Source organism: Dermacentor andersoni, chromosome 6, assembly GCF_023375885.2.
Source record: "Dermacentor andersoni chromosome 6, qqDerAnde1_hic_scaffold, whole genome shotgun sequence".
Taxonomy (NCBI): Eukaryota; Metazoa; Arthropoda; class Arachnida; order Ixodida; family Ixodidae; genus Dermacentor; species Dermacentor andersoni.
In genome coordinates this window covers 134,047,213-134,068,396 of record NC_092819.1, presented here as the reverse complement: position 1 = coordinate 134,068,396, position 21,184 = coordinate 134,047,213, and the positions used below count along the sequence as shown (strand labels likewise).

At 46.0% G+C, this 21,184-nt stretch overlaps 1 protein-coding gene across 1 annotated transcript in view; it reads left to right on the top strand.

Annotated features, from left to right (window-relative positions):
- The window catches only part of LOC126523556 (glutamate receptor ionotropic, kainate 3-like), a 134,444-nt gene that overhangs the window by 82,272 nt on the left and 30,988 nt on the right, over window positions 1-21,184 (top strand). Inside the window, exons 4-7 of the mRNA XM_050172153.3 lie at window positions 5,461-5,645; window positions 6,805-6,858; window positions 18,676-18,852; window positions 20,249-20,413. Coding sequence (XP_050028110.2) covers window positions 5,461-5,645; window positions 6,805-6,858; window positions 18,676-18,852; window positions 20,249-20,413 — 581 coding nt within the window. The remainder of the gene's footprint in view (window positions 1-5,460; window positions 5,646-6,804; window positions 6,859-18,675; window positions 18,853-20,248; window positions 20,414-21,184) is intronic.

The following is a 21,184-nucleotide window of genomic DNA, read 5'->3' as shown; positions in this document are numbered from 1 at the left end:
AACCCACTGGAGTCAAGTTCGTCCCTTAGTCCAACCCTACGACACCCTATAGAAGAACAAGTGTCCGAGGTCCTTCCTCTGGAACGGGCGCCTCAACTCACCGCCCCATTGACTTACGCCGACGCCGTCGCACTACCACGACCACCGACCTTCCGGGCTTCTCCTCCGATGCCTAGCCCTGTTTTTACCCCGACGCCGCCACGACCTCCAGCCCATCGAGTAATTAACCCCTGGCGCACAACGGACAATCGGCCCATCTGCTATTCGTGCGGTATTCCCGGACACGTCGCACGTCTGTGCCGCCACCGTCCACTTCATCCACGTGACGACCCACGCACAGCCGCGTACGACCATCCGTTTTCTTACGCTCCAGACCGCGATTTACCCCTTCCCCGCCCAAGCCTTCGCCCAGTTCCCGACCGAGGTTCTCCTTCTCCTCGTCGTCGCCCGCTCTCCCCGATGCGTCGACGTCCCTCTACCGCTGATACGGAAAACTAAGTGGCGCAGTTCCCGAGGCAAGAACTGCGGCATCGTCACAACGCCCCAGCCCTCTTCTTTCGCCGCCCAACGTTATTGATGTCGCTGTTGAAGGTGTCTCTGTGCTTGCCCTCATTGACACAGGTGCCGCCATATCTGTAATTGCCGGAAAACTATGCCGCTCAATACGAAAAGTCACGACGCCTTTCTTCGGTCCTATACTCCGCACGGCCACAGCACAGCACGTCCAGCCGGTGGCTGCGTGCACCGCCAGACTTGAAATTCAAGGGGTGGTCTACACAGTCGAGTTCGTCGTTCTTCCCCACTGTTCCCACGATATTTTTTTAGTTTGGGACTTTCTCTCGCGTCATCGAGCTGTTATTGATTGCTCCCGTGCAGAAATCGCCTTCTCTTTGCTTGGAAATGCCATATCTGATGACGTTTCGCTTTCCTTCACCAAGGTGTCCCTCACTGACGACATCCATATACCTCCGCACGCATCCGTTCTGGCACATGAATCCTGTTCCGTTGCCTCCGACTCTACTGTACTCTTCACGCCTTCCACTGCTTTCGTTCACCGCCACCTCTCACCACTCCCAACTGCGTTGCTTAGCCTTCAAGCTGGTGCTACTCTCCTTCCTATACACAACCACTTCCCTTTCCCGATTGCGTTGCTTCGCGGTGAATCTCGCGGCACTGTGGAGCCTTACGACACCATTACCACGTCGGAACTTCCTGTTGGATCGTCAGAGGTCAACACCCTCTACTGTAGTCCTGTACCTGCCACATCACCTGAAGACGTTTTCAGCCACGTCTTCGACAACGCCTTAAGCCCCACGCAACGCCATGACCTTCTCCGTCTCCTCGAGAAATTTCGCCCTGCTTTTGACAGCCATAGCACTTCTCTGGGCCGAATGACGACTGTATGTCACCGTATTGACACCAGTTCTCACTCACCGCTACGGCAGTGACCCTACCGCGTCTCGTCGACAGAACGACGCGTCATTGATGAGCAAGTAGGTGACATGCTAAAGCGTGGTGTGGTTGAACCATCCCACAGCCCATGGGCATCGCCAGTTGTTTTAGTTAAAAAGAAGGATGGCTCGATCCGCTTTTGCGTGGGTTACCGTCGCCTAAACAAAATAACCCAAAAGGATGTTTATCCATTGCCGCGGATCGACGACGCCCTCGACAGCTTACAAAGTGCAGAGTTCTTTTCATCCCTCGATCTACGCTCAGGTTATTGGCAGGTGCCTATGGCTGCAGAAGATAAGCCTAAAACTGCTTTTATCACACCAGATGGCTTATACGAATTTCGTGTGATGCCATTCGGACTTTGCAACGCGCCCGCGACTTTTGAGTGGATGATGGACACTATTCTTCGAGGCCTCAAATGGGACACGTGCTTGTGTTATTTGGATGGTGTAGTATTGTTCGCACCAGATTTTCCTACTCACCTTCATCGCTCAGAGCAGGTTTTACGCTGTCTCAGTGACGCTGGCCTCCAACTAAATCTGAAAAAAACTCACTTTGGGGCACGCAAGCTGACGATTCTCAGACATGTCGTATCGAAGGACGGCGTTCTCTCTGATGCCGCTAAGCTCCGTGCTGTTAATGAATTCCCGAAGCCAACGTCTCTAAAAGATTTGCGCAGTTTCATTGGCCTCTGCTCGTACTTCCGCCGCTTTATTCGAAATTTCGCTTTGATTATGGCACCTCTGACAGAGTTTCTTTGGGGAGACCCCAATCTTTCCGCGTGGTTCCCGACTTGCGATCATGCCTTCGCGACGCTACGTCGCCTGCTCACAACACCACCGATACTGGGCCATTTCGATACAACTGCTCCCACGGAAATCCATACGGATGCTAGTGGTGTTGGTCTTGACGCTGTGCTCGCCCAGCAAAAGCCCGGCTGCCAAGAATATGTTGTTGCTTACGCAAGCCGTACTCTGACGAAAGCTGAAGCGAACTATTCCGTCACGGAAAAAGAATGTCTCGCGATCATCTGGGCCCATCACAAAATTTCGCCCATACCTGTGCGGCCGGTCCTTCGATGTCGTTACCGATCACCACGCACTTTGCTGGTTGTCGTCTCTCAAGGATCCCTGCGGCCGCCTAGCCCGGTGGGCATTGAGGCTCGAAGAGTACGATATCCGGGTTGTCTACCGCTCAGGTAAGAAGCACGCCGATGCTGATGCTCTTTCGCGCTCGCCTGTCCACGCCGACATTGTCAGTGTGTCTGTCCTAGACGACCCACTTCTCCCATTCGCTTCTGTCCACATGGCTTTGGAGCAGCGCAAGGACTCCTGGATTTCATCTTTGATAGATTACATCTCTAATTCACCTGCACGCCCACCATCCCGAGCGTTACGCCGTCAAGCTTCGCACTTCGCCATCCGCGACTGAATTGTCTATCGCCGTAACTACAGTTCCGACGGCCGCAAATGGCTGCTTGTAATACCTCGGCAGCTTCGCACTGATGTATGCGCCGCTTTCCACGCTGACCCACAGTGCGCACACGCTGGTCATAGGTTTTATTGGCGTGGTATGTACACATTTGTGCAACAGTACATTCGCTCTTGCACAGAATGTCAATGCCGCAAGCCTGATCATTGCCGCCCTTCTGGACCAATGCAACCTTTGCCATGCCCTTCGCGGCCCTTTGACCGGGTTGGGATAGACTTATACGGACCCCTGCCATATACAGCTGCTGGCAATCGCTGGGTCATTGTAGCTGTAGACCACACGAGGTATGAAGAAACGGCCGCTCTACAGCCGCGACGGCTCGTGACGTTGCTTCCTTCCTGCTTCACCGCTTCGTTCTACGTCACGGCGCTCCCCGCGAACTCCTGAGCTACCGAGGTCGCGTCTTTCTCGCCGATGTCATTCAAGAACTTCTCGCTGAATGCCGCGTCATTCATCGCTGTACCACCGCATATCACCCGCGAACAAACGGATTCACAGAGCGCTTTAACCGAACTCTTGGCGACATGCTTTCGATGTATGTCGCCTCCAACCACACCAACTGGGACCTCATCCTTCCCTATGTCACGTACGGCACGGCACCCCAGTCAACGACGGGCTTTTCTCCCTTCTTTCTTCTATATGGCCGCGAACCATCATTTCCCATTGACACTATTCTCCCTTACCGGGCCGACACCGGCTTCCGAAGCCGCCCGGTATGTAGAAGAATGTCGGCAACTAGCTCGCTCCCTTACAACCCAAGAACAAGCGCTATAGAAATTTCGGAATGACGACGGGCGCCCCCACCACCAGTTCTCGCCTGACGCGCTTCTTTGGTTGTGCGTGCCTCCTACTTCGACACAAGGTGTCTCCTCCAAGTTTGTATACCGTTACCATGGACCTTACGGGGTTCTACGCCAAACTTCTCCGGTGAACTACGTTAACGAACCTCTGACGCCCCCTACGGACCTGCGCCACCGAGGCCGCGAAATTGTGCACGTAGATCGGCTCAAGCCGTGTCACGAGCCCTTCGTCCTCAGGACGCCTTAGGCCTCCTGTGCGGCTCCGTCTTCAGCGAGGGGGGAAGTTGTAAGGAAGAAGTGCGCCGTGCCGAGCTCCGCAGCCGGATCGCCAGCGCTACTGAAGTAGGGCTTGGGCTAGACGCTGTACCTGGTTTGACTGGCTAAGCCTACGCTGTTGCGTCTTCTTGTCCGCGTCCTTCGTGCCGTCCACAGTCCTGTCGGACTTCATTGCCATAATATATATATATATATATATATATATATATATATATATATATATATCATTGCGTGCAAATAACGTTTCCAAAAGGATAGTCGTATATATGACTGCCCAAACTACCGTTAAACTTTCGGACCATACAAGTTTAGCACGCTTTTGCAACTCTCTTAAAATATGACGAAAGAAAGGAAGAAACGCCGCGTAAATATCCGCGTATAGTCCAGTCTTGCAGTATGTGTGAAGGGGGAGGGAAAGGAGAGATGATGTTGCGGCGAACATTTATTAAAGTGATTGACTTTCGGATGCTGTCAGAGTACATCGGCTTATGTGTTGACAAATGCTGAATTTCACTCTCATCGAAATGTGGCTGTCGCGGCCGGGATTCGCCAGCGTGCTCTAGGGACTTAGCAGCACAATACCAAAGCCATTGCGCCAACACGGGGCGTGACGCTCATCGTCAGCGGTTTGATGACACACTGCACCACGTAACGAACACCATAAGATCTGCTTTGTCCACTTCATTTTGCCCCCAAGGTGTCAAAAAACAAATAAAATACAGGCTAGCTTGATTTCGTGGCATTTCCACTTGGAATAGTCGAAAATATTGCCTCTTAGAAGTGTCATTCATAGATCCTCTTGCACATTACTAAATATTTAACACATGTTTACACCAGATTCGGTAGTAGCGTTCTACGTGGGCGCATGTAGGCTAGATATTTTTGCTTTGTCTGCCTAATTTCTGACGGCGCTGTTGACCGATAGCACCTTAATAAATTCGAGATAATTGAGCAAGAACACCAAGATTTCTTGCTGTGATGACGGTTCCATTGTTGTACAATACTATGCTTTAAGGATAAGCCAACACTTTTTCTTCTTTCATGACTCCTTTGTTCAAAAATTTGCGGCTCAAATAACGATAGGATGTTTTCTGCAGGTTACATTTGTGTGACTATTTCTCTTCACGAAAAAAACGTATTTACAGATGATCGCGTGCGCAATAAATTGTTAGAAATAAATAACAATAATAATTATGTGCTGTAGCATGACATATTTTTGGTATGCAGAGGCTGTGGATGGGTGACGTGCGCACAACGATGAGGTATCAGAACCCTGGTTCGGATTGTCGCAATTTGCCGGAAAAAGCCAGTACCTTTATTCTCTAATGCATCATACGTTCACAAATCCAAGGTCTCAGTGTCTGTCTCGGGTTGTTTAAATTAGTAACCGATCATTTGAGGTACTGCACGAATGCCACCTGCGTTGTCCTTCCTCTTACAGCTCTAGTGCGGCTGCGTGGCCTTCTGCAGCTGCACAGGCCTGGCAACCAGGCTCCGACGGTCTCATTACGGCCCCTTCATGACAAGGCGGACCCTCGGTCGGTTCTGCGGGAACTCGCAAAGGCGGGGGAGAATAACATCGTTCTTGACCTGACCACCCAGAGGCTTGCGGATGTACTCCGACATGCACGTACTCCTCTTACTTTTTGATAGATAAGCTAAGTCTTTTTTTTTTCATGCTTCAAACAATCAACAGGTATTTGGAAAGATTGGATGCGCTTTGTAAACGATCACAAGGAAGAAGACGGGACTGGCGCATTGTCTACACAGTGGATCCAGTCTTTCCAAATACAATGAACCAACTTGCCCAACAACGCATTCTGCTAAATCAACCGGTGAATTTTTCTCTCGGTGGGAGGATTTGCAGTGGAGTAATCGCCTTTGCAAGCCAATTACTCTGGTAGCTTTCAACTGCAAGATTTCTCTTTCGACATTTCTTGTTGACAGTGTTGAATGTTGTATAAGTTTATTGATTAATTGTATTTATTGCAACGAAATGCAGCACCAAAGAGTTATCGCTAGAGTGGCGAGTTCAATGTAATTTATTGTCTCTGTCAGTGATGCCTTTATTTGTTTAGTACTTGCCACAATGGCATTAGTTTTCGAAAGCAGAATCGGGTTATTCAAAGTAGTGTGTCTTTCGGCTCTCATAGTTGACTTGAAATCTCGACTGTGGATGGTGGTTTCTCGGCAACAGCTACGGCTTCCTTTATTTTGGCACAATATGGGAATTGGGTCCTAGTTACATATTTATTTTGTGTCTGTCTATATATTTCTGTAACTTGTAGTAATAACATAAATATATATATATATCTTAGATTCATTCTTCAATAATATCGTCGAACTGTAAAGCGACAAGTGGGCCCGCTTTTTCGGCCATTTCGTACATAAAAATCGCTTTGGCTCCCCATGTTACTTAGTTTTGCTTTTTCTGGCTCAAAACTTCTTTTTTTAAAACAACCTTGCATAGCACGCAACTGTCAGAGAACATTGTAGCCGCTAGCACGCTGTTTCGCTTCCTCCCCTGCGAATAATACCAGCAACGCACAATGTCCCCGTGAGCCATGCAAATAAAAAGCTCTAATACTAAATCTTGCTGGAAATCTTCAGAGAAAGACCAAAATGCACTTGTCAGCTTGTCTAAAAAATTAATTGAAACGAGAAACGCGGGCCAGTATATCACAGGTTGTACATTTTTGCGATCAGTAACTTAGGAATTCAAGTGGAAAGAGAAAATGTTGCTCACGAATTACCTCTCACAGAATTTGTTTTTCTTTTGTTTCAGGCCCAGAAAGTTGGAATAATCAACGAGTACCATAACTTCATCGTTACAACTTTGGTAAGAACATATGAAGTATATCATTATAAGCCCCGACGCTCCTGATAATCATTTTCGGCATGGCCTATGAAACTGAGCGGTGACAAATAGTCACCTAGCCTAGTGGAAATATTCAGGTATGCATATTTGTTTTTCATTCTACCATTTTTGTATACATTTCCTCAATCAGTTTTTTTTCTCTTTTTTCACCTCTTTTCACCTCCTTTTTCAAAACTTCTCTTTATCTTGCACCGCTACCTAAACCTGCAACGAACCCGTTATTCTGAATATCTTGCCCTCTTTTCTTTCCGCCAATGCTCTAAACACCTCTTGATTATCTCGAGTGCTGACCAGATGATGGTTACCTTCACTTTAAATCCAAGCGCTTCTGCAAGGTGTACATTACTTGTGGATCTCACTGGGCTAATACCTTCGCATTCCATTAGCATGTGATGAAGGGTCTGTAGATTTTTCACTGCAACATACATGTGCACCATCTTAGCAAAACCTGCATACGGGCTAGACGGTGCAGTGCAGATCGACAGCAAATAATCGCACAGGAACACACACACGAACAGCCGAGAAACACACAGGACAGTGTCGTGCGTCTTTCTCGGCTGTTCGTGTGTGCATTCCTGTGTGATTATTTTTAATCGATCTGCATCATCTTGTTGCGAATATTTGCCCGCTATATTTTGTCCTTATACACAACCAGATTGACCTTGATATAGCAAAGCACTGCCCGTTGTCTCATCGTACAGATTTTCTCTTCTAATTTTTTTTTCTCAAATTTTTGTATATATCCACTGCCTGTTCCTATTTAGATGCTTTGCACCCAATTCTTTGTCGCTATTTATATCACTTTCTTTCGGATGACTCCTCGTTGTCGGTCTACATATTCAGTTACTCTGTACTTGGGTGCGAACTTTATTGACCTATTGCTCCATTCTTTGTCCATGCTTCTCAGGTACAGGTACTTGCGCACTTTAGCTGCCCATTTATATTGATCCATGTTCCTGTGTCTTTCTTGAAAAGCAATTTTGCCCTGCGCTTTTCTTACTTGAAACCAAACGAAGCCCAACCCATAGCCATCGGTTGTAACCGAGAAGATTTATTAGCGACCTGTAGCGTCTGACGTCATCTAAAGGACTGAGATACCTCGCCGCGCGGCTTCTCAAAAGGGCCCAGCTGTTTGGCATGGTTGGTTGACATGGCCCTTGCACGAGCTCTTAAGTGTTATTAGTTTGCAAGGTTACACTTCTGTGTTCGAAACATTCTAGAACACTATTTCCCGCGAAATTAAGCGTAGTTGCTGTCTGCACTGTGCTCAGTGTGGATTGGTGCAGCAGTTGTCTGCTAGCCATCAGTGCTTATCCGTGTACGTACTGTGAGGTTATCTTGTGAAGACTGTTCTTTGACTATAGCGCACTCATACTAGATTGTCGGCCAATCGTTGGCGATTAATTGAACCTTCCAGCCTTCGGTAGGCCACCCTTGTGCGATAATAAATTCAGTATTTGCCTTTGTCCAGCACCCCGTGCGTAGAGTGTATTGCGCTGCGTTGGCCACGGTGCTTCTGTTCTGTTCCTGGCCACGACAGATCGTATCAAAAAAGACGTTTGATGCTGTTCTCAAGAAATGGTGTGGTACTGTGGCATGGTAATACATGCAGCGCTCTAGCAGCGTCCCAGCAAATTGATATTTCGCCGCATTTCGAATTTTGCCGCAACGTGTGATTGCCGACAAAATGCGGTATTCGGCAAGTGATTGACCAATCGGCAGTGTTAAATGTACCGGCATGGTGAACGTGCTTAAAAAGCAGAAAGAAAGCATAAAAACACAAATTGTGCCATTGCGGGTAAAATCCCTGCATTGCCGGACTTCTCATAATCCATTCGCTTACAATGTACCAATTGCCGTCATTCTAAATAAGGAAAGTCCAGATTGTCTATGATAGTCTAACATCGATTAAACGCAGTCAGATGGGTGAAAAACCATAACATTGACCAAGCTCACGTGGAAGTGTCGTCTTGTATATTTAAGCACGCACCGCCGGTGGCGCATTCATGCGTTTTTGCGCTATGGAATCGAAATTTTAGGAGATAGCCGTAAGGTTGTGCTTTGCTTCTGTAGCTGAATGTTCTTTTCACACGCTGGGTGATGTTTACCCACTGGCTCGAGTACGGGTGTCTTTTACCATGGCAGTTGCCGTTTCATAGAAGGTAACTTGAAAATGTAACTTTGGGTGGCCTCATAAATGCGAAATTTATAAAATCAACTCGAAAACGTATAAACGCAATTCGAGAGCGCGAAAAAGCAAGTGACAATGCAGCCGCTCCCACCGGAGCATACCAGACGACAAAAGTGAAGTCGTTCCAGCGGATGTCATCGCAGCGTCGTTTGACATCATCGGAGCGTCGTCATCGGAGCATCAGTCGTGCACGAGGCGAATAGAGTATTTTTAGAAGCCTTTATATGTTAAAATAGCACGGAGATAAACATGAACTTCACGCTTGTTACGCAGGTAATGTTTACACAGGTGGTTGAAGCACTTATGTACACGATTTTCATAAATTACTTAAGTAATATAATGTCAACAGGGCTTTGGTAAATAACCTCACAAAGATAAGAAAATATGGTACGCACTTATACTAAAAATCTGACGACCACCTTGAATTGAAATACAATTCCTTCAAGAGCTTTGTCTTAAGGCACACATGTATTATCATATAAACAATCAGTAGCCGAATTTCTGAAGCAGAAGGCTGGACGCAAAAGCAACCCACGATCTCACGCAGCTAAATCCATATAGAACGCCAGTCTAGATGCCGAGATGAGCTAATAAGAGATGTGCCTCTTGTGTTGGCTGGCAGGAATGATGCATTTTAAGCATAAAATTCTTTTTGCTTCCGTTGTCGGTGACCTTCAAGCTACCTTGAGCCAAAAGCCAGAGACGTTATCTGGGCGCTCAAACGAGAACATCCGGGCAAGTCTTGAGAACAGAACGAGATCATCAGGACAACCAGTCAAATCTTAAGAAAATGTGGCCTCTTTCCCCCAACTTCTTGTACAGGACCACATTACATACGCTATTTACTGACCAACCAAGTTACAAAAAAAATTATTGCTTCCAAGTTCTTCCTAATGACTGTTCACAATATCACTAGAGCTGTAACTTCTAGTACGCTGAAGTTTATTTATCATTTCCAATAGCGATGTTCAAAAGGCCAGATACAGGGCACCATGCATTTCATTATCATCTTATGGCCCTGAGGCCGGTTTGCCTTTGTTCTTTTGAAGTTCATCTGTAGGTGAGTTCACAGCGCGGGTTTTGCGTCACCTCCAAAGATGGAACCACGTTGCGTGGCACCTCCTTCAGGCAATTTTCCTCTTCTAGCTGGGCAGCATCCATATAGACCAGTGCACGGTATGGCGTGGTGCAGTGTGGTGTGGTGGCGTTTGCCGTTGCGAACATGCACTAAAGCCATTTTAGGGTTGCTGCTATCTGCAACTAATCTACTTTGCCGGTTGGCATTTCATGCTTACATCTATTCTTGATTACGGGAGAGCCAGTTTCTTTTTCTTGGACGCGGTAATTAAGCTACGTCGCAAGATGGTCCTCGGAGCTCTCGTTTCGCTCTTCTATTTTGCGAGCGAATGTGCTGTGCTATATCGCAATAATAATACTCATTAATGACTTTCTGCTTTAAGTGCTCATCTAAAGAGTTACAGAAATGGCTCTGGAGGGGTAGAAAGCACAAAAGCGCCAGGACACGAGGATTCCGTAAGAATCTTGATTTTGTTCTTGCTATAATACGATTTAGCAAGACACCTACCAGTTGTAATAACCAGACGACATACGCATACACTTAGAGCCGTGCAACCGCGGGCGGTGCGAATAAACCCAAGCGACTGATCTCTTATTTAAACGGGCAGCTTTGGCGATTACTCGAAGATGTACGAAAACTCAGGGGGCGTATAATGGAGGTGAGCACACAAGTGGGTCATGGAAAAGCATTACACGAGCATGCGTTCGGGGAGGTTTAATAGTTCTGACTTTCAAATATTGCCAGCATATTCAAAACAAACCCCCATGCACACTTAGGACGCAGTGTGAGAAAGAAATAAGCCATACTTATTAAAACTTTTGGTAGTACTTCCAAGCCTACGCAATGTGCTTTTGCCTCAATAAATTCATAAGCAGCACTGTCAAAGCACTCCCGTTGTTCATTGCTCCCCAAAGCGCGACCTGTAGAATATTTACATAAAAAGAGAAGAAGGAAAAAGACGACGCGTGTATCACCTTTTCTTCACGTTCGAGTTTTCCCACCTTGCTCAGTAAAAGTGTGGTGCTCGCCTTCATCCTGCAGCCCGTTTCGTTTATCCTATTACGGACGAAAGCGGATCGGACTAGCACCGCGCATTAAGTCGACTCCTGACATATTGCTATATCCATCGACAAAAGTAATGTGAAAGAAATCGGGATTAGAAAGGAGCGACCTTTGACCTTTTCGTGCTGTGCCAACGGGTGTCACCCTCCTGCCGATATGTCGGAACAGTTTTAACGTACGCGACATGCTGTAGTGAATGCGTGAAAAAGAGATGGCTGCGTTTGAAGATTACCACCACAGTGTATGTATTCATTGCACGAGAAACAATGGAACGACTTAAAATTTCTGCAGAGCCGACGTTTTGCTCCGGGTGTAAAATATTTGACGTGCCGACAGCGTAGCCAGTCCTGCAGAAGCGGGCCGTGGGCCGAATCCTTCTTATAATATGGATAAATTCGCTCGCACTGCGGTAGACCCTGTGCGGGTGCAGCACTCAGATTCTTTAGCTTTGCGAAACACGTGCACATGTTACCAGCTTGCTGGCTGAATCACAGTCCTGTTGCCACGGTGCTTTCGAAAGGCAAAGTATGCAATAGCTGCAGAGAGGCCGTTAGAGATACATTCTTTTTCTAACTCTCCCGAGGACGTTTAACGCGGCTTCTCTGTGGACGATACATAATGAGAATGCTGTTGAGCATGTTTAATGTCGCAACGATATCTTGCTTCATCGGCGATTTTTTTTTATCAGAAACTCAAAGTCGCAATAATTATTGACGTCACCCTGTACGCTTTGCTGATCGTCCAGCAATCGTAAATGACTCTCTCTTGCTATGTAAATAGTGGTAATGGTAAGTGCGGTAATATTTACATACTTTCACTTGACATCACCATTCTTTCTTTATAAGCAGTGTGATTTAGAATTCTTAGGTTTGGGATTATAAGACGTAAAAATGGTGCTGTGCAAAGAAAAGCGCGTTCAAAAGTTTCCGGTCACCTCGACGGCAGACGAATAAGATCATTGTCCGTGACTGTTCTGCAGCAATTTTCTAAATATACCAAAGCTGGGCTGGTGGTACATCGTGGCAAACTTTTAAACTGAGAAGCGTTGTGCTGCGTCCTCTTTTTTTCTGATCATGCACACTCGTTCAAACCTTCTTCGCCTACAGGTGCAAGGCCTTTCAAGGCTCATGTGATAGGCTACGACACAGCGCAGAGTCAACGTCTGCTGGGCTCATGGTACATGAAAATGTGCTATCTTGTAATGTTCGCTTAGCATTTCTAGACGCGGCTCAGCTCGGGCGCAGCGACCGGTACGCGGCCGTCTCGATACGCCGGGATGGGACGATCATTAACGCGGCATCGGTCAAGGGGGTAACGTCCGGAGTGGCCGAGCAGGTGGCAATAGCCATGGCAATCAGGGACCCCGAACGTCCTCCACAGATTCGCGATCGGCGGCCAGAGCATTCGCCTCGGGCTCGATATCGCGGGAAGCGGCGGCCGTCCTCGGCAACGAGGGACCCGCGGGTCATCACATTGTCAAATGGTTTCCGGCCCACATGGGGGCAGACGTACACCCCGACTTTTCTAACGCCAATGAGCTGGCGCACGGCCGCGCGCGAGGACTCACGCACCGCAGTGATCGTGGCGAGCGAAGCGGCGGGGAGGCAGGGGAGCACCGAGACCCGCTGCTCACCTTCAACGAAATAACAACGCACTATCAGCTGTCGAGGAGGACCTACCCGCTCCCCCACGCTAAACTCACTAGACCACAGTCATCGATATTCAGAATGCATTAGACAGGGTCGTTCCTCTCGAGAGGCAGACTGAGCCTTTATTCACCAGAGGTAGAGCCGCAATGTCCGGATTGCGGCGAATCGTACTGCTCGCTAGCGCATATGCTCAGGCAATGCTCCGTGTTAAGCAGCACCGTGTTCAGTAAAGAAGAAGACTGGGTTGACGCCCTGCTAAGCGACGACCACCAGACCCAGCTCCGGGCAGTCCAGAGGGCTCACGAAAGGGCGGAGGCTCACGGGCTTCCCGTCCCAACGTGGGTGCGGCCCGCGACCCCTGCCGACCACTAAACCAAGAGTGGGTGGGGAGGAGTCCCTCAGGACTCAATAACGTTATTTCCTCCTCCTCTACTATAAATCATTCCTTGGAGAAACGACAGATGCTGCAAATAACCTTGGATTTTATTGTATCAGCTAGAAGTTCTCACGATGACATAGTAATATTTGTTGGGACGCGAACGTGAAGACGCTGTCTAACAGGAGGTGTTTAACCGAGAGTGCTCTTGTATCAAAGCGAACTGCACAATCGACATTTTTTATAGGGTTTTGAAAGTCTGTGAATTGGCGGGCGCAAAAATGTGCGGACATTATCAAGCCTACATGGCGAGCCTTATGCAGAACAGTGTTGGGGCAGTGGTAGCGTTATTGTATCGAAACAACATAGCCGCTAAAACTGCGTTAGTTTCTATTGTAGCCGCTGACATTGTAAGCCGCGTAAGCATATGGGGTGGGGCCCTCATGCAAGCCATTATGCATGAAGGCATCTGTCATATGTAAGCACACTACATTTGTCAAGATGCAAGCCGGGGATGAACGAAGCCTAGCGATCGCAAACTGGCAATGATGTTAGCAAATACGGAAGCGCTATAGTATCTACAGAAACAAGGCAGAAGTAAAAACGGGAAGAGACTCAAGGCAAAGCACAATGCCACAAGTGCAAAACGAATAGGACAATATAAAACAGGGGACACGTAGATACACGGAAAATGAGCATCGCGTTAGAACAGAAATGTCTAAGGTTATGTACGTGGAGTACGCACGTGCTTCTGGACACTTCGCTAAGCGCTAGTTTCAGGCGCAAAATGTATAAGACTACTTGAATAACAGTTAATAACATTGGTAAACATTGATATAGCCTGATTTCGTTAAGGTCAAATAGAAGCATGATGAAATAAAGGAAGGTTCAAATTAACAAAATTGACTCAAATGTCCTGCAACGCTATCACAATAAGTAGCATAATGTGCACAAACATATCGGTGTAAAAGTGACCACACCTACTTGATCGGCACAAGTACGCAGAGGAAAGGCATTGTTCCCGCTTTGATTGTCCAACCAGGAAAATCTTTTTTTTTTCTTTTGTTACGCTGCATAGTTTTCTTTCTGAGAAATCCGTATGGAGTTTCTTTGTAGTTCTGGGTAAGAAGTCATGTGGATGATCATTTACCCTTTTCATAAGCGACTCCCCAGCTTGTGTCAAAAGGGGGGGGGGGGGGGGGGGCTGGCAGATGGAGTTGCACACGTGCTATAAAAGTTATAAACACAGTTAAAGTGGCTCAGAAAACCTGGCTAACGTTTGGATAGGAGGGCTTATCTTCGTCAAATGCAGCGTCGTCATTTTCGGCAGGTTAGTTTTAAAGGGTTAGCAGAGTGACATCACGGGCGCTCGTTGTCGGTGGAGGCTGGCTGTAGAGAGAGAGACTGAAAAGAAAATGAGCGCTGTCGCTTGACGTCTCTATAGGCATGCTTTCTAAGATGAGGGGACAAGACAAGGAGAGTTGGAGGGTGGCTGAAAGAAAAAAAAGTAAGAAAGGTAATGACTTAAGAGGGTAGGGTGCTGGGGGAGCGAGAGGTTAGGGAGCCTTCAGAGGTGTCGTAGGCGTCTTGCGTTTGTGGTTTTAGAAGAGCTGGTCAGCCGGTCAGTGGTCTAGTAACAAAACGACATCAGTTGAAAGAATGACTTCAGTAGCGTAGCAGTAATGCGTCGGGATATTTTGAAAGTGTTAAGATGGAGTCACGACCTCTTGGGACAATTTATAGGGAAGTTGGAAGGCAGCAGCTTGGTCTTTCAAGGGACGTTAGCCTCCGTAGTTCGACGTAGGCGTCGTCACAGCGGTATACAGAAGTGGCGCGACCCTGCGTGGTGGAGGTGCCGAAAAAGGTATTCCTGCGTCGCGCACAGTGGAATGTGTCGGTGAGGGTGATTAAAAGAAAACGGAAAGAACAAAGAAAAAGAGAAACATACCAAAAGGAAAGAAATAAAAAAAACGGAAGAGGAAATAGAGGGTGACAGCAGAAAAAGAAAACGGGAGGAGGTAGGTGTACATGGGAAACGGGCTGGTATGGTTAATATATGCGTAAAAGAGTTGAAGAGAATAATACATCGAGTGCTACGGGAGAGGCATGGAAGAACTCGAAATGGAGGAATGGGTGAGCTTGATAATTCAGGTTAGCTGGTGGCATTAACGTATTTCCAACTTAATAGAAAACATAAGCCGGTCAGTACAAGGAGTTCTGAAATACGGGAACTACCAAGACCTAGAACAAATTATACTTATCAAATGCTACGTTTTCGACTACCCTACCGTTTAAACAAGGCGAACATAAAGTAATGCTTATTTCTGTGCTAAGTTAAACACATATCTAGATGCAAATATGTATATAGACGTATGAATGTTCTTTGAACAGGTTCGATTCCTGTATAATGACGTTTTTTTGTATTGTGCGTATCCAATCCTTCTGTATATGTTACTGTATGAAATATTTTAATATATTGTGTCGTTATAGAGATGTACCTAGTGCTGCATTTGTTTTTTATCTCTTCTGTATTTTGTGATGTATTTCATGACTAGCTGTATTAATGAGAATTCCTCATCATGTAAGCTTTAGTTTTTTTTTTTAATACTTGCTCATAGTTATCATGATAAATGTTTCGCAGTTATTAGCGTGGAAATCCTATTTTTCAGATTACTATTGTATTTAACCGTGCTAATCCTTTGTTGCATTTGTTGGTGCCTGTAAAACGGGGCCACGGACCACGTCAAGCCTTGCTGGCTTTGCGTCCACGGTCCTCAGCATGAGTTGTATGTTGAAATAAACTTGATTTTATTTTATTTGATTTGATTTTGTGCGTTTGTTAATGATATGATAGTTTCAGTTTCAAGCTACAGCCTTTAGCAATTCTAAGTTGCCTTGTACGAAATTTATCTCCGTCGGGTGTAGGCATTTAAACTTGCGTATCAGGTATGATTCTGTGTATTTCATCTCGTGAGGGGAAATTTGTAGCATGTAGAACTTTGCTTTATCGGAAATAGGGAGATATATATCAACGTGGCCAGCTACTGCTTTAGTTAAATTGTAATTTGTATCTGCGCGAATTACGTTGAGTCCCGTGTGATTTTGTTGTCCATCCTCACTTAGGCATTGTTTGTTACAAGCGGCGCATTATAGAAAGTAGACTACGTTGCTTGACGTACACGTTAAACACAAACTTACCTTCTCAAGGTAATCTGACGCTGTACTTTCTACTATAGTCATAGATTGAAGAGCCTGGGACGGCCACAGGGACTGGAAGTTCGTTTTATCTTTGTCCTTAATTTGGCATGTACAAGAATGTCTTTGAATTTAGTATTGCATCTGTAGGCTACTCTGGACGGGTCGGGAAGATCTTATTACGTTTCTGGTTGCTGATGAGAATTGACTAGTATTTACTGAGGATGTTGTTCACGTTGGGAGAATGTAATACTAAGATGGGGCGTTGTTGTCTTTGTGATCCTAGGGCGGGGCTTGAGGACTTCGGCTCGGTCAAGTCTGGTTGCGTCAGTGTAGGTTGTTGAATGGCAGTGTTCGAGTGGTTCCTATTTGAAAGGTTTTCTTTAAGGGGATCTAGTCGATTTATGTAGCCATGGTTTTCAACGCAAATGCGACGTAGTCGCGTGGATTGTCTTTTAAAGATGCCTTGTTTGCAATGTCTGGAAGAGTGGCTTGTATATTCCAGGTACTGTTGTTTATCAAAAGGTTTCATATAGAACGTTGTCCTTAGTTTGACCTTATCAACATATATTGCTGTGTCCAGCAAGCATATGCGCTCACTTATAGATTCCGATGTTAATATTCTTATAGGGTGAAAACAATTTAGGAATGCTACGAACTTATCTTGAGTGTCCTGACTTGTCCCCATATCATAGATATGTCGTCTATGTATCGTAGGTATGTGTGGGCCTTGCCTGTGCAGTGAGATAGGAAATCTGTTCCACTGCCGAGATTGCCCCGATACATTGCCCCCAGACCCCATGTCGCCATCTTAGCACATTCAACATTAGCCGACGCATTGTCGTTACGCTAATCTAGTCATTCTTTCTAGTCATGTATTTTTTTTTTACGGGCACACTACCCGGCTGACCAGCTGTTTCAAAACCACAAACGCACACCAACTGGGACACCTCTGAAGGCACCCAAACCTCTCGCTCCCCCAACACCGGCCCCATCCCACTCACCTTGGCCTGCTGTTTTTTTCTTTTGCTTTTTCACGCCGAGAGACATCAAACGACAGCGCTCATTCCTTTTTCAGTATTTCCCTTTACATCCAGCCGTCACCAACAACGACCGCATGTGACGTCACTCTACGAACCCTTTAAAGCTAACATGCCGAGGATGACGAGGCCGCCTTTGACGAAGATAGGTTCTCATATCGAAACGTTGGCTAGCCTTTCTGAGGCACTTTATCCCAGTTTATAACCTTTATAGCACGTCTTTACCTTGTGGGTTTACGAACAGTTCATTTTCTATGATCAACGGCATGATAGCAATACGGCCGCGCGCTTTATTTCAGGCACTCCTGAAAAAAGAACGGCAACTAGTCAAATTCTGTGCGAAACTTGCATGGCATGATGTACAATGCTTTCTTTCTTCATTTTTATGACATACAGGTGGGCCGAAAATGCAAGATGCTTCCGGATCGCTCGCAAGTGAATGATCAGTCATCGAGCTGTAGTAAACGATTGGTCAACGGAAAGCAAATCTTAAACATAAAACTTATGCAATGAAGCATTTTATGTGCACAGAATTATGACACTTATCAATTCATATGATTTGTGCTATATTGTTCATACCTTAGGTTACACTTCTCACCTGCTCCAATTGAAGGAGGTTCTCGATTATGATTGTACAAGTTTCCTAAGCTTGCAAGAAAACAAGCATTATAGAAAGTGATTACCTCTTTACCTGTTGTATATTATGCAAAAAAAGTAAGTTCTTTGTGGACTTTGAGTAAATGCCGCAAGAACTAAAGAATATCCGTTCTTCAGAACATGGCGCCACATAGTTAAAATTTAAATGGCTTACAGAATAAGTTTTAGTGCAGTTCTTAAGTTATGTAGACAACAGTAAAAATCCGGAGAGCACGAGAAAACAGTTTCGTTTCATGAGCATACAATTGCCAGACATGGAAGATTCTCTTCGAGAACGCAAGGACATCGAAGTTGTGAAGATCGGTTACGTATTTCGCGCGCTTTGAGGTTGGACAACTCCTCCTTCTTCATAAAAAAAATTTGCCATCACTAGATGTCGCTAGCTTTTTCCATATACAAGCATTGAGAAATAAATGTATTTCGAGGTAACCGTGCTACGCACTATTGTACATTGCGTTAAAAACATTCTTACGATGGGCATTCCTATGTAGTTACTCGGCAATACAGTGGCTCGAAATCTTTCAACACAGGATTTGCACACGGTTGACCTGTCGGATTTCCAGAACTCGGGGACGAACCTCAGCGGTTTTGTGCTGGTAAAGAAACAACTGTGGGAGCACGACATTGCAGCAGTGCGAGATGCTTATGCTCGCAGCGGTGTCCATTCGATGTTCATCGGACAAAGCGCCTCCAGGAAGCCTATACGGGTGAGATAGTTACAGTTTTTTCTTCTCTTTGTTGCTAAGAAGGTTAGCAAATATACACAATAAGCTATAGTTTTTGCTTCTCTTTAACGTTAACAAGGTTAGCAAATACACACAATTAACACTCATGAGACACAAAAGAATTTGATGCATTAAATGACACAGGAATACCGAGTATGTGTGTTGCGTTAGTTCCTTCAGGTATGGAAATAAAAACTATTCTCGCTAAGTTCATCCTATTCGAATATTTTTGTCCTTTTTCGTTGATTTTTTTTTTTTTTAGTTTTACGACACAGCGTAAACATCGAAGCCGCCTCTGTCTCGAGGTGATAATTACCGAAAGGAATTCTTTCTGCTTATTACACTGTGACGGTTCAAACACGTTTTCAGCAAAGGAACATCTATTTTCCTGAGAAGTAGATATACCGGTCGTGAGTTAGGACCTGCTGATGCAATAGGTGTGCTTCAGCATTGGCACGCTGGAAGAAGGTGAACTTTCTGTAGAACGCGCTAATGCCTCACCATAAAGAACCGTCTTGATGCCTGTTTGTGCTGTACGAATGATGCATGAGATTCCTTTTAATAAGAAAATCATGGCAATTCCATGCAGTGCTATTATAGCGGCTTGTGCTCACCATTCCTTTCCTGCAGAAGGAAGAATAGATTGCGACTCCCCGCGTTTGTAGCACGATTGAAAATACTAATCGTAAGCAGCAGAATAAATAGTTTCAGTAGGTTGGAATATTTGCTTCATCGTGTTAATATATGTCGGTTCTGGTGTGTCATTCTTTATTTATTTGTTTAATTTATATATGCTGCAGCCTCAATGAGGATATTGCAGGAGTGTAATTCACAACAAACTTACCAAAATTTATAAACAAGCTTGCCAGTGTTTCTCAGTGTTTAGTGCAGCAATTTCAATGCGTCCGCATAGGAATGTAAAAATGCGAAAAAAATGTGTGTGTGTGTGGGGGGGGGGGGGGGGGGGGGGGCGTGCGTGCCTGCCTGCTGCGTGTGCGGGCGCGTGTGTTTGTGTTTGTGTGTGTGTGTGAAGTACGGAAGCCGATTACGTTGTTGAGGTAAAGAAGTAAGGGAGAGGATAGAAGAGCATGTACGTGTGTATGAATATGTATTTGTATACATGCCTATACAGATATACATTGTGTAACACTGCTCCGGTCTGCTTCGGGCCAGGGTAGTTGGTGAGCTCCAAGGTGAGCTCCTAAACAACCATTTGCAATGTGAGGAACGCGGTTCAAATCATAGATCCGGGACCTCCAAGTGGTGCGACGTCACCCAACGCAGTTTTCTTGCATTTACCGTATCTCGCCACCGTTCTTGTCGAGTAAATAATCTCGCATTAAACTTCATAATGCTAGTTGCCTCTGCTTCCATCCAGACAGACGCAGCTCTGACTCAAGACGCTCTGGACCTCCTAGTTCGAGCCGTCCAGAGGCTGGCTACGGAACGCACGCTTGCTCGGCCACCCAGCGTACGCTGCCCGGGGCAGCAAGCATCAAGACCAAGGCTGCAGTCGCAAGCCTTTGTCGACGCAGTTAAACAGGTGCGCAATGCTACGACCCTAGAAAGGTGGACTCGTGGATCCAAGCACGTCACTGGACCTTTAATAACATAAACGGCAGGGCGCCCTACACAGGATAGCGTTTAACTTTTTATCTTTGATTTTTGCCCTGAAGGAAGTCGGCATTGTGCACGACATAAACTTAAGGATTTTACAGGAAGCAATTAACACAGAAAATTTTAAATTAGTGCCCCTCCCCCCCCCCTTTTTTTTCCGCATGTGCCACAGAATAACAAAAGGGTGCGCCATTGGGCTATGGTTGGCCTACGTTAGAAACCATTGCAACTGCTTAAGAAACAAGGGTGCAGACGACACCACACGAAAGCTCTTGTGTCTAGTCTCCATTCTTCTTTGTTGCTATGTTTGCACGTTTTATAACTTCAGAATAGACAAGATTCTAAGGTTAGGAACCTTGATGTGAGCGATATCCACTAGCTCAGTGTGACAGACATTGCGTTGGGATGAATATACAAAGCACACATTGAGAAAGATGGTTCCATTTTATTTTGGCATGTCCTTATTTAGTTTTGTTTACGCTGACATCCTCGCAGTGAATCATGACTACGATGTAGCAGCAAGGATCGCGTATGCGTATTCACGAAGCGTCATTTGATCTTTCCGCATATCTCCTGCATTCGAACTAACTAATCTGTCTTTAAATGACCAACTGCGTTACCGAAGATAAGCAAGAGCTATCACACGCCTCATGGCTTTACTCAGTGTGTCCAACTGTCAAACAAGAAAAATCGACGG